The sequence below is a fragment of the Platichthys flesus genome, chromosome 20 (genome assembly GCF_949316205.1).
Source record: "Platichthys flesus chromosome 20, fPlaFle2.1, whole genome shotgun sequence".
Classification (NCBI taxonomy): domain Eukaryota; kingdom Metazoa; phylum Chordata; class Actinopteri; order Pleuronectiformes; family Pleuronectidae; genus Platichthys; species Platichthys flesus.
The window spans coordinates 3961090-3986156 of record NC_084964.1 but is presented as its reverse complement, the minus strand read 5'-3'; the positions used below and the strand labels follow the sequence as shown (position 1 = coordinate 3986156).

General features: G+C 39.9%; 1 protein-coding gene across 1 annotated transcript; it reads right to left on the bottom strand.

The window, feature by feature from the left end:
• Window positions 1-2627: 2627 nt before the first annotated feature.
• LOC133931776 (collagen alpha-1(XV) chain-like) lies at window positions 2628-24673 on the bottom strand. The gene is given in 4 exon segments (XM_062378730.1): window positions 2628-3267; window positions 3432-3547; window positions 3730-3879; window positions 24515-24673. Coding segments are annotated over 4 exon segments (639 nt in total). The 3' UTR covers window positions 2628-3053.
• Window positions 24674-25067: the final 394 nt, after the last annotated feature.

Genomic DNA, 25067 nt, shown 5'->3' with positions numbered 1-25067 from the left:
CTCCGGATTCCCACCAAAACAAGAACAAGTGTGGTATGAAGCCGCTCCAATTTCTCTCACACGAGTCTTCAAAGTGTCAAGGTTTATGAGCTCCTTTAACTTTAGGGTTTTTTGCAGTACATTCCAAGCAGCAGGTGCAGCGAACTTAAAACAGTGCTTACCAAATTCAGTGTTTACTTTGGGCATAATTAATAAATAAAGCTCATTTGAACGTAAGCAGTAATTGCTCTGGGATTTAAAGATGTACTTACATAAGTAGTGGGGGAGCAGACCCAAGATAGCTTTATAAATAAAAATATGCCAATGTATAAGGCGGCGTGCTGCCAGAGATGGCCACTCAACTCGAGCATATAAGATGCAGCGGTGAGTGAGGGCTTTACAACCAGTGACACACCTTTAGGCACCATGATATACAGTGTCTAGAGAACGCAGACAGTTTGCTGGGGCATTCATATATAAGAGATCACTGTAATCAAGTACAGGGAGGAAAGTGGTAGCAATCAACTTTTTTCTGGTAAAAAAAGAAAAACAAGATTTGTGACGGAAGAAGAATCCTTGAAGATTTGAGCCGAGACATTAAATCCTGACAACAGCATTTTTGTGTTATTGGAGTTGGAGCATTTTGTGTTGCTCTGTGGAATCTTCCCTCTTATATGTGTGTTAGTGTGTTCCTGTACTTATACCTTTGTTAGGACAATTTACGCATAGACCCTACAGAGTGAGGTCATTTGAACTGTTCCTCACTTCTTCAAAGGCCTGTCTGAAGGTCAAGACTTAGTTTTAGGGTTAGAATTCGGTTTAGGTTAGTTTGGATGGTTAAGTTTGGTTCAATGCCAAAATTGTGAGGACATGTTGGATGGTTCTCACATATTCAAAGGGCTGTTTGAGGGTTAAGACTTGGTTTTAGGTTTAGTTGCGATGATGAAGGACTAGGGAAGGAGTGTCTTTGCAACTATAGAGAGACGTGCATGTGTGTTTGGCGAGAGAGTCTGTTTGTGTGTGTGTGTGTGTTTGGCAACTTCCCAGTGATGGGCTGGCTTTCAGACCTGTGCTGCCTCCTTTCATCACCTTCCTACCCGAAGCAGGTGACCATGTGATCACACAGTCTCTGCACAGTCAGCCAACCGCAGGAAAACTTGTTAATATTAAATCCTCATTGTGTAGCTTCACTGGTGTGACATGACGACAGCTTCCCAGCATGCCTTGTAGTTACAGGGATGTTTGAGTTTAAATCAGCTATGACAAGCTCAAGTTGAGATATGCCCACCACTCTCTTACACGGTGGGTATATACTTTTAGAACAACCAGCAAATCAGGGCAACTTTAAATAATTCAGATTAATCTTCTTAATCAAGTGTTATCTTCATAACTATAAATAAGAGATTTAAGGGGATTTCAGAAGCCATCGCCAATGAATGGTGACGCAATTCAGTTCTCTTTTGAAATCCACTTTACTTAAACCTACAGCAAACGGATTTATGATCAGCTGGTAATTTCATTTTGAACAAGAATTACAGCTACATTGTTGTGTGCCTCCTCCAACTAGTCAAGTTGCAGTTTAAATGCATATGTCTGTCAAAGATCATTAAATATACTATTATTAAAAAAATGTTTTAGGAAATTTGTATGTTCTCATATTTGATGTTTGAAAACTTGAATTATGGCTAAACATGTGTTTTTTGAGGTCACAGGGATCTTGACCTTTGACCATCAAAATCTAATCAGTTCTTCCTCGAGTTCAATTAGATATTTGTGCCAGATGTTTGTATCTTCCCTCCAGCTATTCCTGAGATATCGACGATCAAAAAATATCTATTAATAGCTTTAAAGGAATTTAACAAAAGTAGGTATTATGTGTATTTTGACATTATTAGACAATATTCCTGTGTTAACGTGTCTTAAATAAAGACGAGGAGCAGAAAGGCTCGTAAACTCATTTTTTTCTAACATCACACTCACATTTTCAAACATGTTTGAAGCAGTAATATACTTAAAACATTTCTCAGGGGCGACTACAGATTTTACACAATTATTTTCCATTAAGAAAATAACTTGATTTACAAATTCACTTCTCCTTTATAAAAGCAATTGCTTCCCCAACAAAAACTTGAATTAAGACACAGTGATGGAGTCTATGAAATTCTTGTTGATGTAAAAGTTTAAGCATACCAGTAAAAAAGCAGTCATCACTCTAATGACTGTACTGTAGTATAAGGTCACCCAATTAACCTTGATGAGCTGCTTCCTGAACGCCGGTCAGTGGATGTGACAAATAGATATGACGAGTGAATTGCATTGAATTTTCTTGCAGGTGGAGACTGACTGTGAAGGTTAACACATGATGTAGAACCCAGACCAGGACATAAACCTGCTGGTCAGGGCGGCTGAGTGAAGCATGTCAAGGTCATGGAGCCGTCGCCGCAGGTTTTCATGAGACCGAGTCAAATAATTCACCAGGCCATGCAGGCCGATGTATGAGGACATCACAATATCGCTGTGGTTGAAAAATACTTTAATTCAGTGCGTTGGAGAAACAGTACGGCACATATTGTTATAAAAAATTGACATCCACAGGTTGTGTCTCTGGAATTCAATGCAACGCAACTGCGGAACAACACAATGGCCCCTTGGGTTTTCCTCTTGGGTTTTCAGTCCAGCAAAGATTCAAACTAATCATCTCCAGCTCACTCACTGCTTCTCTGGTATTTTTAGAAATGTGGGGAAAGAATCATTTTTTTTTTGTTTATTCATTACAGTAGTGTTGAACAAGCTCATTTAAATGTGGGGGACGAGGTAAAAGCATCTGAAGATCACAGTGATATATGCATAGAATAGTGTGTACAAAGGAAGTGGTCTCTTTGGCGGTCCTGGAGGTGGAGGAGCAGACGATGCAAAGCGTCTCTGCCAGGCAAAAAGAGGCAGGGCCAGTTCACAGGACACGTGGGATCACAAGGGAATGTGATCACAGAACTAAACACATCGTCTGCTCGGACAGTAACAACTGGGTTTAACTAGGGGACCGGAACAAAGAAGAAGAAAAAAATGGACAGGATTTATTTTTTGGAGGGTGAGACGAAGGCGTTCTCGATGCAGAGGACGATGTAAGAGTCGGAGCAGCTGCTGGAGGTCTGCTGCAGGAGGTGGCCACTCTGTAATGATGAAGCCAGACCGATGGCGGCGTGGTCGCCTGCTCGCCATGTTTCACAGTAGTGGTCTGTTTGCCTGTGGCCTTTGTTGCTCGGTCTATGCCAGACCATTTTCTCTGGCCTGTAGCAAAAGCAAAAAAACAAGAACAGCTTTAGAAAACTACATATCCATCATTTGTCTCCCGCAAATTCAAAACCAACTGGAAATTGAAACAAAAGCTGTTCTTTGGGCTCATACTGGATTAAAAGCTACCGGATGCTGTACTGGTCTTGTGACGGACTCACCATGCACTGTCCCTGATGATATCTCTACCGTCGAATGAGTAGATTGCCACATTCTTCCTCATTAAGCTTGCCTTGTTTCCAAACATCAACTCTCAACTACTGAACAACACTTGGTCCTGAAAGGAGGAGAAGACAATGTTTAAAAGGACATTTCTTCTTTATTACTGAGATCCTCATGAAGAGGCACAATACAGATGACACAGTTTCTTTTAGAAAAACACATAGCAGTGACATATAAATTTGATAAATGCCAAAGCCCTTCAGCCGTATCGCTGCATCCTCAGCAGCAGTATCTCACCTTCAGGTTCAAGAGGGAGAGGCTCTCCCTGTCCGACCTGCGGACGATGGTGTGGACGTCTTGCAGCTTGGAGGACAGGAATGCTCTGTAAGTTCCCTTCAGGTCCACAGCTCGGGCCTGCTGGAAGCACAGGAAGTCCGCCCCGCGGAAATCCAATCGGATTTAATGGCTACAGAAGAAGTCAGTTTACAGGCTTTTAGGCTTTTTCACCACTTGCTTAGCTGGCTCTGATCACATTGGAGAAGCATTTCTATATAGAACCAAAGCTTTGAGCTGAACGTTCTTGAGTCACTGAGAGAGAGATGCTGACTGGGCGGTGAATCACACAGGCTGAGGATTTGATTAATCTAGTGTGTTGGTGCTCTTCCTTTTTAATAGTTCCACAGTTGGCAATGACGAGGTTTGTGACAGGGAAAGCACTCCTGGTCCACTGTTCACTGTAAAATGTCTCTGAAACACAATAACAGAGGAGAGCGGATTTACTTCCTTGGGGTGAACTCCAATAGAGTCAGTCCAGCAGTTCTTAAACTCCTCCAACAAAACTAACTCTTATTCAGACGTAAAGTCTCTGTCATTACAAACAGTGCTCTATTTGTTGAAAAAGCTTTCCATGTTGCCTTGCAATTCCAACCTATGTCTGATTTGGGGCTTTTTGTGATTTCTGAATTTTTTGTCTGGAGGCTTGGGGGGCCAATTTTCATACACATACGATTGCAGCTTCAACAGAGTCATATTTTAAGCTGTACCCCAAGGGGAGTGCAGCAATAGCTTTTTGGGCTTCCCCATGTAATTTGCACTGTTACGGAAAAGGACAGACCCCAGGAGGCCACTGAAGAGTGGGAGCATTTTCAGACACACTACAAGAGGAATCTACTTTAATGAGGACACTAAAACCCTAAAACAAGTATCAAATACACAATGGAGGTAAGTGGCAGGAGTGGGGGTTATAACCTATGGCATCAATGGTTACATTCAGAGCATGTGCCCAATCCTGAGACTCCAGCTTCAGCGAACACAGTCTTGTGACATTGTCGGCGTCAATCTCAGACTTTTTCTTATCTTCTAGCTGGAATTAGGGTCTGTTTTGTGCTTTTTTTCCTTGGTTTCTATGTGGTAGGCAGACTTTAAGTGATCCACCTCTGGACCCAGCATCTGAGGAATCATAGCAAGTGAGCAGAGATTTCACATCTTGCCCTGTAAAGCATAACCACCCTGAGGCTCACACTCACGTTTTGGCCTTCTCCTCACTTAGGTTGATGATTTTGCAGGCAATATAATAATCTTTAACTCAACTCGATTATTTATGACTGAAGCGTTAAGCCTTATCATCTCTACAGCAGCTGATATATTAAAGCTAGGTTTGGTAATGCTGGAAAAGTTTGCAAGGGCAGACTACACCTTGAAAATATCAAACGCGACATCCCACCCCCTTCCAATGCAAACTCTCCTCAAAGCTCCCAAATCACAGGAACGTGTCTGACACCTGCCATTCCATAACCTGCTCACCTGCTATAATCTCTGCTGCAGTTGTGTACTGTATGTTTTGTGAAGACTCCGATCATGGGAATAGGTATAACCTAGAAGCTGTTAGAATGACATTTAAGAGAAAAGGAAATAAAAAAAAAAGGAAATTAGAGCGCACGTGCAAGATCTAGTTAAAAGTTAGACAATGTACTCAACTAAATGCCACCGCATGTGAAGGACTTCATTTAATAAGATAAAGCAATTAACCCTACCTTTAAGCATATTTTTAGTCAAACAGTGACTCATGGAATCCTTTTCACATTTATAACGGATGAGAGCCTGTTCATATTGAGATCCAACAATATAAAAAAAAGCCTCAATTCACTTAAGCCAAAACAGCAGCCCTCTTCCTAGTTTTTTTTTTTTTTTCCCAGCCTGGCCCAATCCCCAGATAGTTTTTTGGAAATGCAGAACATTTTACAAGCTACTTTAACAATTAATATGTATCAAGCTAAATTATGAATACAAGACGCATACTGGCAAGCTGGATGCTGCCGTAACACCCCTCCCTTGAAGACATACAGTGTTATCCTGTCAAATACACGAGTTATGAGTTTATATAAATGTGTTAATTGGCTCATAATTCAGCAGCATGAAGACGCCCAATAAAGTCACAAGTCAAATTAAAGTTTTCAACGACCGAACCAGCACTGATACTAATTAACTTACATCAACAGACACCACCGTACATCTTGCTGCTTTAACATTAGGATGCTAAATTTAGCACAGCCGGAAATAACTGTCTTAAATTGGAAGGCCTGCTCTTCTATTGTTAAATGTGTCCTCAAGGAAAGAGGTTAACTCCAGGGCACTACCTCTGCACAGCCGCAGTTCCTCTTGCAACAAGCCCCCTATAACGCTAAACCCCTGAGGATTCCATAAGATGTTACGTGAGCCACTGTTCTTGTTTTCTGCATGTCTCATTAACAGCCCAGCCCCCTTCCCCCTCTTTTCCCCCCTTTTCCCCAGAAAAGTCCCTGATCTTAGTCATCCTCCCTGTTTTTCTTTCGAAGCACTAATGATCTCTCTGTACGCTGGGATTAACTGAGGCACTGGCCCTCAGTGGCTCAAATTAAATTGTAATCACAAGTCTCTGGTGCGGTGCCCCTGTGAGGGTGACATTTTTTTGTGCCTTGAAAGAACCGTATGATCAGTTACAGGGAACACATTGGAACAGGAAACGTGTGAAGGAATATTCTTTCTTTACAATCTTCTTTCTTTATTGTGAGATTTTTAGGTCTCTTACACCATGCTTCTCCATACAGGTCACTGTGACATGTGGTTTAACCCAGAGTTTGCTGTTCATCACTAGCATAGCTGTGAGGACACTTCTGCTCTGTTCCCATGAGCAGTAGCCATAGCAACCAAGGCTGCAGTAGAGGCCCGAAAGATAAGACAGGCGAGGTGACCGGTAAATGAGGTAAACAGCCGAGATAAACAGCCAGCACCTTAAAGTATCCTGGTCTAGGTTGTTTCTAAGTAGGACAAAAGTATTGAGATACACAGCATGAGTTAGGTGGGTCAGCGCATGTCTGTGGATATTGAAGCTGAATGTGGGCCTGTCCTATGGGAAAGAACAGAGAAGAAAATCCTTGATATACCAATGGTGTATGCATTTGTGATATAGAGACTGGCTGTATATAGAAGGGCTGTATGAATATGTGTGTGGGTGAAAGTAACTTGCACTGTAAAGCAGTCTGGTTAGCTTTAACATTTGTTTTTCTCATCACTTTTCACCTTGACGCAAACAGCTTCAACAAATTATTCTACTACGTTATAAAATCCTCCTTTAATTTAACAGATTTCCATTTTTTTCTATAAATTCTTGTCTCATAATGTTTTTTGTCATGGCCCATGTCCCGTCTCCCTGTTCTCTCCCCAGCTCAGGGTCTTTTGTCTTTTGGATTTGGTTCAGGTGCACAGGTATTGGCCAGAAAGCTGCTAACGATCTCCAATATTGTCTTTAAATAATACATAATTCAACTGTACAACGCTTACCTATTGTAAACTCAGTAGCGTACATTCTTCTGCCTGACTCATTCCTCCGTAGCTTTCTTGTTCTGCCTGAAAACTTCGCTGGATCAGCTCAGCCGTCCCCGGGCTCTCTTAACTCATTCATTGCCAATTCCCCAGCTTTGCCTATCAACCCTGAATCCATCCATCTATCCATCCTTACATCGTTACACTCAGTCTAAGGAAAACCTGAGCGTAGCATTATAAACTGCTTTTATCTTCTTACCCTACTTCCAGCAGCACTTGTAGCAGCAAGCAGCAGCCCAAATATAATCACTTCTTCATCGGTCGGGGAAGCAAAGGCCTTGGTTGTTAGGAAGGCAGAAACAACAAACTACACAAAATAAAACAGTATTTCCAAACTTACCTAATCCATAAAAGAAAAGTGATATAAAATATGTGCATCACAAGACAAACACAAACCAAAACTGCTTCCAAAATATATTTAGAATGTTCACAAAAAGGATGACTAAACAGCGACATTCTAGAAGAACAGCTCAAACAAAAACACAATCAAATGTACTTTTATAAAGAAATAACGAGTAATCTATCATCAGGGAGCCAATTATTTAATTGTATCTTTGCTTGACTTTGATAAATACAACCATCCTATATTACGTCATAAAATTCATCGTTCATGCCAGCGTTTTTTTTGTGTATTTTATAGAAATGTTACACTAATTTTTATAAATAGACATACATTTTTTTAAGTATAGCTCAGGGTAGATGTGTGCACCAAAAAGAGTTCCCTTGAAAATTATAATTATGAACAAAACTGTCTTTCCAGGTACTCTTGAGTCATTATTGTCTGGCTTATATTTACAGTCAATTTTTTTCCTGTCCACTAAGTTTACATTTTTACAATTCACAAGACAGAGACAGGTGGTCCTGGTGACTTGGTTTGGCAAACAATCACACTGATCAGGGTTCATGTGTCCTGCACTCCAGCATTAAAACCTTCTATTATATTATTATCAAAGTTCTTACTGCACAAACACATACATGATAGTAAAGTAAAGTTTAATTGCAGACCCTGACCACCATCCCAGACACACACATTTAGAGGTTCTAGTCCTCAAACAACCCCTAAAATTACAAAAGCATTTGGCAGAGAGCTAGTGGTGGGGGCCTTGTTCAGGGGTTTATGGCCATGATGGCGTTGCAGTCTCCTGTACCTATAGCTGATCGAGCAATTTAAGGGGGTCCTCGTAAAATTGTTGTTGCTGTTGACCAATGTAATCAGCCACTTCTGGGGCCCTCTCTGAACTTGGTGCCACACTCAACTGCCTACTTTGCCAATTATTATGCAACATCCTTGCTCATCTGTTTAGGTTTACATGTCTCAAACATTTAGTCAACGTCAGGAGAAGATCTTGAGACACGAGGCATTTTTGACAAAGACCATTTTTCCTATTTGGTGACAAGAACTAGATATATCAACAAACTAATGGATGAATGGCTGCAAGTGCAGCTCTATATCGTTGCAGCAGCCGCGCTGGGGGAATCCGGTTGTGAATTTCTGACAGTCAGAACTTTGCTGCAGGCTGTTTTGGATCACCAAAGTCTGTATAACTGTCAGTGGATGTGTCTCACTATGAGACAATTGAATTGTCAACAAAAATTTAAACAAGCCAGCTTTCATCTCGGGCCCAATATCTCACAGCGTAAAGAAGCTTTTATTGTCAGTGATGCCAAAAGAGATTGTTATATAGCAAAGGTGCTGTTAGATGCACGCATTCCCTCACTCCTCCTCCTTTATAATATGACTGTGTCTACGTATGAGTGCCATGGTCTATTTGTAGCGAACACTAGCTTTAGGAGAGTATATCCATACTTCTGTGTGTACCGCTGTTTTACACCGTGCCTGTCACCCATCTCTGTCTGATCAGGGCAAACTCACAGGAGAACATTCAAAACCAGCAGTGGTAGATAGAAGGGATCTGACTACCTCGCCCTCCCTGCCTAACTCACCCTCTGTTCCATTTTCTGACACATGTAGCCCTCCCACATCATCTGACTCAAAGCCCACTGCCAGCCCTCCCCACTGTTTGTTATAACCTCCACGGAAGAGCTCTCAGCAGGCTTGCTTCGAGTGATAATACAGTATGTGGGTGGGGGAGACAGTGAGACTGGCAGGGAGAGTTTGAGGAAATGAGATATGGCTGGTGCTGTTCCTTATTTAAACACCATTAAATAACAAATTGATGCATGTTTAGTGAGTAAAAAAATGACTTACATCATGACATCATGTTCACGTGATGATAGGTTATCATTTTGATATTTGAAAAAAAAAGTGTCAAAAATAAAAATATGGAGCTAATTCATAAAATAATTTTCAACCACAGAGTCTTTTCCCTGCACTTTTATTGGGCTGTTAATTATCTGTTACATTAATATGCCATTTATAGCAAACCATTTGGAGCTCCATGACAAGCTTTAGGCCATTTAACATATTTAATAGCTGAGGAACTAGTTGTGATATTAATCTGCTGGGGGGGGGGAATTATAGATTATAGAGGGAGAAAATGCCCTAAAATTCTTAACATAGTTAGAGAGAAGGGACGTGGACTTTGAAATCACAAGGAAAGAGCACCAGGAGAGCAGCAAATCCTGCTCGCAACCTGCTGAAATATATGGTTTGAACATCTACACTCACTACAGGGCAAAGAGAGGCTTTGTTCTGCATGAAGCTCTCACAGAATTCCTTGTGGCTTCAGTTCCTCAAGGTGTTCGAAACGTCTTCCTTCCTCTCTTCCTCAGCTCCATGTTCACCTGACCTCATCCCACCATTTCTGCAGATATAACCACTGAATGGGATTCCCATCTGGGGACTGGTCCATGAACTCACTGTGATGTCCCCCAAACCGCTTTGAAATGACCTTTACATTGACTTGGGAATTATCCTGCTGGATGGAGCCCTTAAGGCAGGTTGGCTCCATGGGTTCATGCAGTTGACTCCAGATTCTGACTCTAACATCTGCAGCCGAAGCAGAAATCCACAGTCATCAGAGCACGTTACGTCTTCAACTGTCCAGTGTCGGTAAGTCTGTGTAGCTGCAGCCCCGCACTTGGCTGACAGGTGTGGAAACTGACTTGTCTTCTGCTGTTGCTGCTGTCGATTGGTTATCTGACTTACCACAGCCTTTCTGTCAACTCCAACCAGTCTGGTCCGTCTCCTCTGACGAAATGGTCTGTCTGCAGAACTGCAACTTATTGGATCTACACTATAGTTACGTGCCAGGCAGTGGGCATAGTGCTGTGTGTATGCGTGTGTGTTTGTGTGTGTTGTCCTTCCCTTTCTGCTGTCTCTGCTCCTCCCCCTGTTTGAGATGGGAGGGGTTCCTTCCTAGAGCTTGTCCAACCAGCAGTGATGGGGATCTACAAAAGGTACACACCTGAGAGTCTCGCTCTCTTTTTGTATTAGAGCACCTTCTTAAAATAAAAAGATAGATGTGGCTGGAGGGATGGACTAGGGAAGTTGGGTATCCTATACACTCACTCACGTAGGTACTCTCTTTGTGTTCAGAAACACTATTCAGTTTGGTTGTTGCCACCTCTGTATTTATTTCAGGGAAGCCCTTTTTTCTACAGCTGAGGCCTTATGTTTGTGGTTTTGTTCAAGAGGTAGCAAGTAGTAGGCCTAGTTTTGTTATATTTATTTAATTTCTTTGCCAGCTTCCATTGTTCCCTCTTCCCCCACATTCTGTGAGAACATTTGCACTTGAACTATAATTTATAATTAAAATAAAAGACACCTTTATTTGTCACATCCGCTCTGACCCCATCAATTTATAGGTTGTTGTCTGTTACCGTCCGTCCTTACTCCCAGCTCCACCCAGGGGATGTAACACTTTTCTTCTTTGGATTATTTGATAGGCAATTGCAAAATCCTATCAACAGTTTCCCAAATACTCTCTGATAATAACATTAACTGATGCTCCTGACTGGTATCTGGATGATCTTATGCAGTATACTGTTGCCAGGTGATAGTCAATTGGATTATTGCACACACAAGTAGAGGTACAATTGCTTGTTAAGTACATGCAATTTATAGCACATGGACTGGATCTAATGTGATCTGAGAGGATTTATACATAGCACTGGTGTTAATAAGGTGTGCATCATTCCTTTGATTCCATCAGCCAAAGATTGCAACTGCGACAAAATGTTTCTGCCGATCCATTATGGTCGTGTGGAAAGTTCATTTGTAGACAGTGTGTGACACAGACACTTGCCTCTCCTTTAATATATTGGTTTTGACTGACTTTTGAAACTATACTTTTTTTTTTACTTGAGAAATATGTAGATATAGGGGAAGTAAACTGATCTCTTACAGTCCTTACTCATGGTTGTAGAGTTGTCCTAAAGGCTCATTAATGTTGCCTTTTGGTACAATTTAAAAATGTATTGCAGACACAAAAGGTCCCTATCTATTATAAAATAAAAAACAAACAACATAAATACAATTATGGCAGCTTACAAAACCAAAATTATTATTACATCTTCTACAGGCATTTGTTCCAGTGTTTCCAGAAACAAGAGGAATACCTTGTGTCAGTTAAGGCCATGATGATGACATTTGTCTCATTAGGGCATCGACACATACATTTGCACATAAAGTTCCTCCAGGCCGCATGGAAAGTAGGAACATTGCGGGCCACAAACATCTGACATTCACTGGTCCATCTTGGGAGCCTAAATATTCTAAATGCATCATTTAATGCCACCTCTTTCATTCTAGCTCTAATTTTAACTGCACCACAAGTGTGCAGTGTAGAACATATAGAGTAGAGTAGGCTCCAAAAAGGGATATTTGCACATCATCTGTACGCATGTGAAATTTATGTGATGACGACGATGTTCACTGTCAGTGCTGAAACTGTATGCAAAAGCCAATGTGCTGGTACACAAATCCTCCCTGATGGTGTGATCCAGATATTTTCGACTTAACATGGAGTGCTTGGTGCGACATCTCTTTATTTTATTTATTTGTATACACAAAGAGATGCTTCCGTTTCAAATAGCGTAACCATCACTGCCAACATACTTTATTTTGTCCTTTACACTTGCTTGGTTGTTAAGCGAGTGTAAATAAATCCACCAGAAGGCACCGCTCAGTCCACAATGCACTTGGCTATTTGTCCCTTTCCCGGATGAAGTATTTATATATTATAGATTGTTAGTTTATTGCCAACTGTAATTGTCTCTGATTACAGAGTTCAACCATAGTTGAAATTTCTTCTATGGTCAATTGGCATTTGGCCACGCTACCTCCTGTGGTTCTTTTTTGTCTGTTTCGCCCATATCTGTCAGAGGATGTGCACACAAACGCAGAGTATGGACCAAGGTCCGTGGGTCTGTTTCACAATATTTCATTTTGGTCTTGGGTCAAGTTAAATACATAGATAATACAAACATACAATACATTTTCAGCTGTTGCTGTGATTTGGTGGTGTGAATGTTTTTCACTTCCACCTGTGATGACCAATACTGACCAACATTGAGGAACGCTTCCTGCCTCTTGGCTACTTAAAGGAGTAGGGAGAAATAAAAGATTAAAACAGAAAATGCTTCGACAAATATCAAGTACATTTTACAAGTCCCAAACTAGAACCCAACCTTTGGTGACCTGACCGTGTGTATGTGTTGGGCACTACTTTTAGGGTTTTAATCATGAAGACCAGGTTCTGCTCCTTCCCCGTCCTTCAAAACAAACCAAACGGTTAGCCTTTCTAAACTGAGTTAATCAATTATTCATTATAGGCTTGAACATAATAGTGTATTTGTGGATAAAAACTACAGTAAACACCAAAAAAGCCCTCAAGCAAATGAAAAATTAATCAAAGCTTTTAATAGTGTTTTTTTCTGAATGAACACTGTAAGCCAGGGCTTTTCAATTACAAATTCAGTTGGACCAGATTTTCAAACATAGAGATTTTGCTTGTAATGACACATTTTAAACCAACACAAATTAATGTTTTGAAAGTAAGTATTGAAAGTATAAGTAATGAATAAGTAAAGTTTATTCATTTTTGGTTACATATGAAAGATGCTAAAAAAAAGAATCTGAGTTAGTAGCAATACTTTAATCCACTTTTGAAAGAAATATCTTTTTGGTCATATCTGACCCCTATGTACCAACGCAGGGAAATCACAAAGTGCATTTAACATAATTAAAAAAAAAATATCAATGCTATCAAAGTTATCAGTGCACAAAACCATAACAAGTGATAACAGTCACTAACACACGTGTTTACAATTCTATTCATATTCTGTAGAACTGTTGGAATTTCGGAAAGCTAAAAAAAATATTATTTTCTCTGTCTTTCTCCATGGTCTGGGCCACTCTGAGGCAATTTGAATAGACCTGCTGTAAGCAGATGCTTTATCGCTATAACCAAATTATTTAAACAGCATTTGTAGTAAAAAGATTCTGTCCCATGCCTTTTTGATCCAAATAAGTTATCCTTGAGCACTATATCCGGTTTCCACTGTATTTTACACATTATAATATAAACAGAAGTTTTTGTCTGTTGATGGCAGGCTGCACCCCTAAATTTGTGTTGAAAGGGGGGGATGGTTGAGGGGGCATCTTAATTTCTGTGACGTCTGAGAGCATCGTCATTGATCAACCTTGTGGTCCTTCAGCCCAACTCTAATGTCCAGTCGCTGCTCAAATTAAAACATAATCTCACTATCACGGCGATAAGGATGAACACTTCTCAGTAAACAACAGAGATAAAAGCGGAAAGAAACGTCTGAATCATGTTCACTGTTTGTTTTTATTAACACCTGACAACACATTTCATTTCTTGGGTCAGAGGTCGTGGTACCAGGGGTGATAGAGCAGGTGCCAAAACAATTGTAGGATGACTGGAGAAACAGAGATTTTCTCACGACCTGCTAGGAAAAAAAATAACAGCATTAAACATTCCGATCCACACAGCAGAACATTCTGATCGCAGCTATCTCGGTGTCACTACTCCGCTTCAGGCTATTTTGATCCTGCCTCAGCCAACCATCCACGCTGAGCTACTGCAGGCTTACTGTAATCAAATGGGACCACCTCGCAGCTCTGTGCCGAACACTACAGGTACAGTAATATTAGCCCATGTTTCTTACTGATTAAGCTGTGTTTTGCTCATTAGTTCTGCACGAGGACACAAGAGCTGCGCACGATGCTTTGTCAAAATCTGAGGGGAAAAACACTGTTTCCCTGTTAATTAGAGGTTGGCAGACCTCCAGGAAGAACATGGCTTGTTGTGGTGCCTGGGAGGAATGGAGAGTGCAACATCACACAATAACAGCATTAATCCACTGAACCTTGTGGTTATGTAGAGACTCTTTTGCTGTAATCTCATTAGTGAATGTCATAAAATTGAATGAAAACATGTTAAGATTTTTTCACAGGTTTAAGAGAAAAACGGCATGAAGTTTAGAGATAACCACATAATATCACATTTCAACAACCGCTGTGAAGGTGCAGTGTTTATTTTTGACATAGGAACTAAGGCAGGTGGCTGCATGAACAGATGATTGACACTTCTATTCAGTAGAACATCAATCTGTCATCTCAATGCAGAGAATTTGTCATGAAATCTGTCATTGTTCTTTGGGTTCGGAATTTAAATATCAAATTTCTCCAAAATGATTTGATGCAACTTATACAAGATAGATACCTTTCTATTTTATCAATCCAGCCGTGTGTGCATGCCCGGTTATGTTATGGCTTGTGCTTAACTTTGGTTGTGCTCTTAAAAAACATCCTATATAGACACGCACATAGTTCTGAAATGTTTTATTTCATTTATGTTCTGCAAACACAGTATTAGTGAAACACATCGAAAAAACATCTGCATTCACTAGAAATAAGCATCGCAATGGTCATTTGGTTAAACACATACAATGCACTGTGTGCGACATTTGCCTGACATTTGACTTGTTTTAACAAGTGGATATAATGGATGTGCTAGTGAGACTGTATTATATTGTCCATCTAAATAGCAGATATAAAGATATCTCACAAAAATAAATTACATTTTCCTCCATCAGTTTCTTTTCCTAGTATAAATGTCTTCAGAGAGAAAACCCAGGGTCTTTGCATTTCTTCAGCCAATCATTACCCAAGCATTCAAACTAATATAAGAGTAAATCAAAGAAAGAGTAGTTCAAGAGAGAGAGAGAGAGAGAGAGAGAGAGAGAGAGAGAGAGAGAGAGAGAGAGAGAGAGAGAGAGAGAGAGAGAGAGAGAGAGAGAGAGAGAGAGAGAGAGAGAGAGAGAGAGAGAGAGAGAGAGAGAGAAATCAAATCAGTTCCCCCAGCAGTCTAAACTTATAGCAGCATAACTATGGGATGGTCCAGGGCTCACTGGTTCAGGGTGACTGCCTTCTGAACCCAAACTGGGAGCTAGTTCCAGAAAAGGTCCTTAGATTATATATTTTTTTTATATAGTTTTGTCGGATTGTAGAAGTACCAAAATGACTGCCCATCTGGCTACATAGGTAAATACAGCAATACATGCAATGGAGATAATTTGGTGGAATTGGAATAATATATATAAAGTGAATGTAACTGTCCAAAGAAAGAACCTTGAGGAACTCCATTACTAACCTTTGTGTGCATTGCCAAGTTATTGTGTTGTTAGGAGGAATAATCTGGTATCTAAAGTTGAATCATATTGGAAGTACCATATAAAAATAAAACGTTAAAAAATAAGTTTGATTGATTGTCAAATGCGACACTAACATCAAGCAAGACAATCGTAGAGACAAGTCCATGATGATCCTGACTGAAAATCTTAAAAGATTAGACTCCTCTGCAAATAATAACTAAATTTGTTTGCAACAATTTGAAAAAGGATCTTAAAAATAAATTGAATAGAGCTGAATAGGTGTTTTGAATATTTTTATCCTGAATGAGCTTTTTCAAGCGGAAGTTGAAGTACCATAGCGTATAAAAGCCTTTTGAATACAGCCTGTTGATAAATTGATTAGGCAGGGACGTCTGATTTGTTATGTCTAAATATGAGTGTGCTCTGGTATTGTACGGTTTTCCAAATTTAAGAACTGAAAAGGGATAAGTACTTTTTCATTTATTTTGCACCCACATGATGTAACAGATTTTAATTTTCAGAGCCATCAAATCACACAATATACACAATGAGGAGTTTCACAAAAAACACTATTTTTACAGGATGGTGTTAATGTGCCATAAGAGTCTATGAATTCCTAAGCACAGACCTGCTTTGAGGTAAACAGTGACGTTAGCTTACTATAATGTCCATAGTAACTTTGCTAACAAGGTCATGAGAAGCAATGCTTAGCTTCTTCAACATCTTGGATTACCGCATTAGCATAAACCAAAGTTTGAGGGTAAACACTGGAGTACACTTCCGATTATATTATATGAAAGACCAACTAATTGATAATTCAAATTTAACTTGGAAAAAATGCCTTTTAGTTAAATCTTGTGTGTGGGCCATCGCTCATGAGAAAAAGTAATTTGTTTGCCCCAATGTGTCAGAGTGGCAAAATTCAATACCACAGACCTGCTTATTATTTATTCATAAAGTTGGAATTAAATAGCCCTTGACCTGTTAATCAAAATGTACTCCAGGTCTGTTTATTAATAAGTGGCGGCCATGCTGGAGAATGGGCTTAAAATTCAAATCAGCTAATGATTGATAAAAATAAGTTTATCGAGTAAAAAACAATTTAATTAAAAGCATCCAAATGAAAAAAGATATGTTGTGACATTTATTTAATGCACTTTTGTGTTTGTTTAAAAAAAAGAAGCAGGCAAGCGAAGATTGTGCCGTTGACGATTGTGACAGAGTCGAATTACAAAAACAACTTGACATTTTATTATGAGAATTTACGCTCTAAGAAACTGAGTTGACATTTGCAATTGAGAAAATAATGAGATTTTCAGCATCAAGGGCGGGTGATGCAGGAAGTGTCTTTGTCAGTGTAAAGCAAATTCTTAAAGTGACCAGAATAGTGGTAAATGAATCCAAAGAATAACAAGAGAATGGCTGAGAGCCTGTATGTGCATATGAAATACTTGACTGTTTCCAACAAACCTAATTTCACGAATTCATAATCCTGTATTGTACTGATGTATTGTTTTCATTTACAGTTTTTTCCTATCGTTTTAGGCAATTTACCTAAACCATGTTCACATTCCCTAAACACTTCACACAGTGAGCATACCAGTAGACCATGTGAACCAAACTGTGGTTACTTGGCCCTATGGTAAGATACAAATGCTGGCAATGACGCCTTCTTCCAAATGTCATGGATACCTGCCCCAGTCAATGTTCGCTACCAGCAAAACGCTGCGGAACCACAGCATATTTTACCAATGTTTAGATACTCTGTTCAAAACAGTGAACTTTCTGTTCAAAACCTACCTTATCAGTAATTTAGATCACTGTAGATGGAAAGATGCTGCATTTGGACAGACAAATGAAGTTACATGTTTGAATAAGAAAAAATATTTAGTTTATAGTTTATTTATTTATTTTACAGTAATTTAGATTTTTTTCCCCCTGTGCACCATAGTTCTTGGTGAATTGGCATGGAATTACTTTTTTTACGACTACATACAATGATCTGTACAAAACACAAAGGATAAGTTTTGCAATGCAAAACACCTGGTGGTCATTTCAGCTAAAGACCTACTCAGCTAAAGACCTACTCAGGTGTTTTACATGTAATTTGTGCCTCGTTGAAAAAGGGCCTTCTTTGGCATTTGCTTTGGACTTCTTTACGTAGTTGGTATAGGAAAATGGATGCAGCAGGAGAGGTAGACAGGCAGAATCTACCAACGTATGTAATTGTATGGGACAATGTGGCCTTTCACCACTCCCGGCAAGTCACAGGGTGGTTTGCGGCGCATCCTAGGATGATGTCACTTTTCCTTCTGCCTTACTCTCCTTTCCTCAACCCCATCGAGGAATTATTTTCGGCGTGGCTATGGAAGGTCTATGACCACCGCCCTCAGGACCAGATGTCCCTATTAGAGGCAATGGCTGCTGGGTGTATGGACATAGCCCCAGAAGATATCCAGGCCTGGATAAGGCATTCCAAAAGATTTTATCCACGTTGTATGGCAAGAGAAACCATACGTTGCGACGTAGATGAAAATTTGTGGCCAAATGCGGAGGATAGGAGGGATTAGCCCAATTCTGCGCCACTGTTGGGCTACTGTAATATACAGTATGTGCAGGTTTTGTGCATTGCATTTTTTGTTAGAACACATTTTTTGACTTTGTAATGTATTTTCTGTTTTGTGTAACACTTGCACTGTGACAAAATCTCCAAAAAGTAAAGCACAGTGATTTGTTTCTGTATCATATATTACGTACTTACTGTATGTCATTTGCATTACAAAAACTGAAAATTGTTATTCTCAGTTTCTCATAAAACACTTACAGTATTTACTGTATTTACAATTACAGTACATTTACCACACTCAATTGTGACATCTTTTGTGGGAGGTAAACCGATATATGAACACTGTCAGCAGATACTTGGCTTGGATTGTCATACTGTAATATTACAAACTTTATTACTGTAGTCCAAAGAAGTGTTTGTCTGTGTTTTTTCTCTTTTTTTCAATGCAACACTACAGGAAATCTATGCCAAACTGGAGGACACAGCAAAATTTTATATATGCAATTGGCAATGCTTCAAGATGTTAGTGTTTTTTAGGTCATAGTGTTCTGAGAGGAAACATGTGTTAAGTTATGGCAGCATTGTTTGTGGTGTGGTTGTTGTAGTGCATTTTGCACCAAAGGTTAACAGATATGCAGAGGTGTGTGTCTCTAAAGCCCTAAAGATAGGGAAAAGTGACCATAGTATGGGTACATGACCGAAAACGATAGGAAAAAACTGTAAGTTTGTTGTAAAGAGGCAATATCAGAATTGCATTATTATCACAATGGAACACCGCTTTGTACTCACACTAATTGCTTCTGTGGACATTTGAAATAGACTTCTTAGAAAATCTCAAAAACCGCAACAAGGATTTAGGAGGGTGGATATAAACTACCAAAGCCTAGCAACCTTTATACAATTTGTGTGTGTGTGTGTGTGTGTGTGTGTGTGTGTGTGTGTGTGTGTGTGTGTGTGTGTGTGTGTGTGTGTGTGTGTGTGTGTGGCTTGCTACAAAAAAATTCTTTGGCCAATGTAGTCTCACTGGACAATTAGTCTGACTACCCAGCATGAAATGAAGGGCAGCTGCATTGATTGGTTTCATTGAAACATGAATACATAACATAACATTCTAGCCACAGCTATCGAGTTGGATATCTTGCTGCCAAAGTCACACTTGGAGTGGGTGTTAAATGCCCACCAAACATGGATATGAATATAAAGCTGATTCAGCAAGGCCTCAGCACCACTCCCTGTGCAACTGAGGATTATACTATGTGCCAAAGTTAGTCCAGAATGGCTACGACACCTCAAGCACTACCTCACAGAGCAGCAGCACTCCCCAGATTGTCCACTTGCAGTTGGTTGCTTAGGAGCAGAAAATACTATGAATAAGAAATTGTTAAGTGTAAGACCATGGGTATCTGGTGGATCTATACTGTATGTATGTATTTGTAAGTTGTGGCTGTTTTTTTTTACAAATTTAGGTCATCTTTAAAGCAGGATCTTTGTAGTGCTCTGTCAGTCAGCTATATGTGCAGATGACTGTCTGTTGGTTGGGGAGCAGAGGTAATGGAATATGGTGTGTGTCTTGGGGGGGGTCTAAATCTTTCCCAATTCCCTCACCATGGCTTTAAATATCTTCCTCAATGTGTGGGTGTCAACTGCCGGCATGACTGACAGATAAGCAGTCTGCTGTCAAGACCTCCATCCTGGAAATCATTTGATTATGAAATAATGATGAAAAATAAGGATTTCAAAAGAAAAAATCCTCTGTAATTAATTCCCAGAGGGCTGCAAACTGCACAAATTCAGAAGGTAGAAGTTGCATTTCTGTCTTTGGTGTCCAATGTTCTAGATCGTTCTCACTACTCTATATGGCTTAAGGGCATTACTGAGATATAATCCTCGGAAGCTCAGTGCTGAACTTAGGCAATATGTATAGAGTCTTTATATACTGTACTGTAGGTCCTTATACCCAATAAACAAGTGTCAAAGTACATCACATAAAATACAAACTAAAACAGATCCAAAGTCAGTTATTGTCTAATGCGGGGCTCCAGAGGCTCTCACACTGTCAACAGATCTGATCTGCATCTCATTACACCTCTGCCTCAGGGCATTCCCTTTTCCAACATTGACTCTGTTATGAAGATATAATGAATATTGAACATAGCAAAGTCTGAGCTGCACATGAAATACGTTTTAGGAAATCCTCTAATGGCAGGTCCATTTGTATTCATTAAAGGATCAATTCGCTTCGTTGGGTCTTGTTTTTGTAATGCTATCATTCATTTGAACAGAAGGTAGCATTGATTGTAGCATTGATTGCAGCGATCTGTGAACATGTTGAAATAAGCTGTCCAGCAGGGCATGGAGCAATTCTTAATGATTACAAAAAAAACTTACTTGCAAGAGAAAATAAAAATGAGGGGCAACTGTAATGAATGAGAAACATATAAACAAACAAAAACTCACAAAACCCTAACCCTAACCCTGATTTCAAAGCCTGACAGACAGACTGGCAAAGTTCACCAGTTTTGTTTCATTTAAAATCGTAATTATTGAAATGAAAGGTAGGTCTTAAATTGAGCTACATGCCGGTCTGGTGATGTATATTGTGGTATATTATTAGTGTAATGCTGCTTATGCTTCAACTTTGTCAGTTGCCTGTTATTCATTAATTTATTCAATTTAATCATTTGAGTTAGTTTGTTAACAAAAATAAATATATAAGTTGAAAATATCCTAATGAATTTTCTATTTATTTATTATAATTATTTTTAATTTCATAAATTTGGCGATGGGTGCCCTTTTTTGTTTGTTAGAGCACCTGCCCCTCAAAAGGTTTGCGCACGTGCCTGTTTGATGGGCAAGGACAGGTTGGCTACTGCATCATCCACTACAGTTTTGACTAAATGTGTTTACATTAGTGGTGCACTCACAGTTTTCCTGTGCAATTTGAACCAAAATCATGGCATATATAAAGAAAATCTCATATAGCTTCAGAGCGTAGCTCTGAATGTCTCAAATCTATCAATCTGTACTTTTGTTAGAAGAATGCACAGCAGTATATAATAAAAGATGCAATTAGGCCAGATCGTAGCAAGAATGCTAATGTAAATTAAGTCCCTTGACAGTCACAATAAAATTAGAACATTATAAGTAATAGTATACAAATACACGATACACAAAAAAGACCAGAGAAATACATTATGCAACATGATAAGTTAAAAGTGAACTTCATAGGGGTTCAGAGGCTTGGTTGGACTTGAACCAATATTTGACATGTGTTTTTAAAGTGGGGTATGTAGGACACTACTCTTTTGCATATAATGCACTTTACATGATATAGGCCACGAAAAAAACAGGGCAGACTGACAAAAAACCATTATCAATGCAATTAATGCTTTATTATTCACAATATTTAGTTCAGTCAGTGCACACACACATTCGACACACAAACAGTGACTTTTTAAGCGAGGGTAGAATATACGCAGGTTGATTTAGCACCTATATTCTGACCTCATCTCAACCCCAACAGGAAATTGTGTTCCCACATCTCTTACATTAGTGAGCAAAATGTAAACATCAATGATAGGATGGAAAACAAAAAATTAAAACACATTTCAATACAGTAAAACTTAGCTTGTTTAATCTGCCATAGACGGATTAGAGGTACAGAATCCCCCACACGATGAATCATTACACCTGCCTTTTGTGTCTCACATCTATCCCCCGAAAAAAAATCTAGAGTTCACTGGGAATGGTTTGGAAGTGGCCTGTGATTTTCAGCTGATGAAAATAGATTGCTTGCTCCTTGCCACTCTGGGCACAGACACTTGACAGATGAGATTTTATTCATAATGCACTTTCCTAGAATATGGAGTGCATCTCTAATGTTTCCACATCATGTGTGAAGAGATAAGAATGTGGAAATATATTAGAACCTTACCGTGTGTGTGTGTATGTGAACTGAAAGTATTTTTGGGGATCGTAAACCTAGCACACAAATTAACCTCAGATTCTGTGAAAAGGGTCTAGCTGATGCGCCGTGAGGTTTATAGGGTTCAGCCCACAATAGACTCCTAATTGACTCTGCTGGTAAAGGTCCCACATCACGTTTAAATCATGATGTTCCAACGTTCTCTTCTCCTCTTGTGTTTTGTGTTCCGTTGATGGAGAGAAAACTATCCAAGACAGGCAACAATTCCACCTGTCTCTCTCTCTCTCTCTCTCACTTCCAACCTTGCTGCAGAATAAGAAGGGGGTTCCACATGGACTGTAACACAATAGTAGTTCTGTTTTGTGGATCCAGTTTTTTTTCACCTTCTTTACAAGAAAGAGGTTGTAACACACATTCTTACAGAGCAGGATGAGTGTTAAGCTGAGTTATGTCTGCTGAGAGATGCCTAATTGTCATGTGAACATGCAAAATGAAAGCAGCACCTATACCAAGTTTATGCTGAATTCTGTCTGCTGATGGATAATAGTGAAAAATCTGTTGACGTTTGTCTGGCCACATATGCTAGCCTGATTTCTCCTGTGACCATGATGGCCAGTGTGAGTGTGAGTGAGTGTGTGTTCGTGTGTGAGAGAGACTCAATAACTTTCAAACATAAGCAGTAATGAAGCAATGCCAACTCAGGCTGCGCTGCTACAATAATGTGACATACCTAATGTGACATACCTCACTCTCCGCAACCATCCATAATACAATCTCATTTTATTAGTCTATTTAAGCTGAGCCAATTTCCCATCACTCCCTTTACTTGCCCTCACTGCTTTGTCAGTAGCCTATTGCAGACAGTGTCTCTGTGTATTTGACCATGTGATCGTTGAGCCTTCCGGCTCCATGTGTGTATTGTCTCTCGCAATCCAAATGAGTCTCTGCCCTCAGGGGACGAAGTCTGCTTTATTCCCAAAACTCAAGATTAACTCCAAGTCTGAATAAGACATCCAGCATCTGCGGCATGGCTCCAGCAAACAACCATCATCCGTGTGGCGGGTGCACCGTTTCCTAGAATGGCTGTGCGCCCATGCCTTTCATTTATCAGGCCTAAACCATGACAAAGTTTTCAAATAACCTCCAGAGAAACACTGTGATGCTGAACATTTTAATTCAAACCGACAGCGATCCTCCTAAAGCTGAAGCTCTTGCAAAGAAGTCTTGCTGCTTCACGAAGTTCTCCCCAACATTCAGATATTATCCCCTTGAAGAAACCTGAGTTCTATAATAAATGAAGAAGCATCAGTATCCCCAGCAGTATGCTTGCTTGGAAATACAATGGATGGTTCACAGTCTGCAGTAACACGTTTGATAAGGTTGGCATTCCTATCAGTAAAAAGGATCATAATTGTGACCTGGAAACTGTAGACAACCGAATTGTTAAAACAATTCGGTTGTCAATGCTATTGTTGTACATTAAATATTTTTGCTGCACCCCCAATGCTTTAATTTGTATGTTTGTGTGGCTCCCTAATCCCTACTGTTTAAAGTGTCAGATTTTGGTTTTGGTTTAATTGCTGCACATGTGCTCGCAGGAAATTCAAGTTCTCTATGTATATTCCCCTACAGACTTTGTAAAATGGCCTCTAGGCAAATGATGCAAGGCCTACACTTAGCAGCTTCACCAGGTAGTATATTCCCCCTAAAAGCAAATGTGCCTGTGGGCGGGGAGTGGCCTCATGGCGACTGGTACCAAGCCTCCACAGCAGTCTCACAAGATAGTATGTTCTCCTACGGCCGGGGAGCTATGGGGAATGGGGTAAGTCCCAGGCCCACACAGCAGCTTCACCAGGTAGTATGTTTTCCTGAACTGTAGATGTGATGGAAAAACCCTAACCCTAACAGCACCACATAAATAATTAAATAATTTCAAATGTCTTGGTGTTCTGCACCAAATTTTTTTTAATAAGCAGGACCAATCCCTTAGGGTCAAGCTTAAGCTGCTTAAGCCACAGACACAGTCTGTTCTGGCCCTTCTTAAAGAGTGCACTGGCATGATTGGTCCAGTCCAGTTTATTGTTCAGGTGAACACCCAAGTACTTAAATGAGGTCAGTGACTCTGTGTCCCTTCCCTAGATATTCACCAGTATTGAGGGGGAGTGTCTGCGCATGCGCAAATCCACCACCAGTTCTTTGGTTTTCCCCGCATGGATTTGGAGGCAGTTCCGCTGGCACCAGTCCACAAAGTACTGCGTCTGTCCTCTGTTTTCTCTGTCATACTCCTCAGTGAATAGGCCGAACATCGCAGAGTCATCTTTAGATTTTCTTTATCCAGTATAAAGTATTTTTTAGTTTAGTATGGCTGGTCACAATCGTTCCAGATTTACAGCTGAAATGGTAATAAAGATACTGCATGAAAAACCGGATGAGGAATATGAGGAGGCAATTCTTGGTCTTGATCTTAATCTGAAATCGCTGATGCTGACGACCTAGACTTTGTTTCACAGGATCAAACTGGAGTTGTTGCGTGTCTTGGAATCCAACTCTCCTAAATGAAGAAGGCTTCTTTCCTGACATAAAAGACTCATGAGTCCGCAGAGGAAGAAACTCAACTCAATCCAATAGATTGAGTAAAAATGGCTTTTACTGGAACAAGCACCCCTCCACTCAGGGAAGAACAAGAAGCCACAACATCCT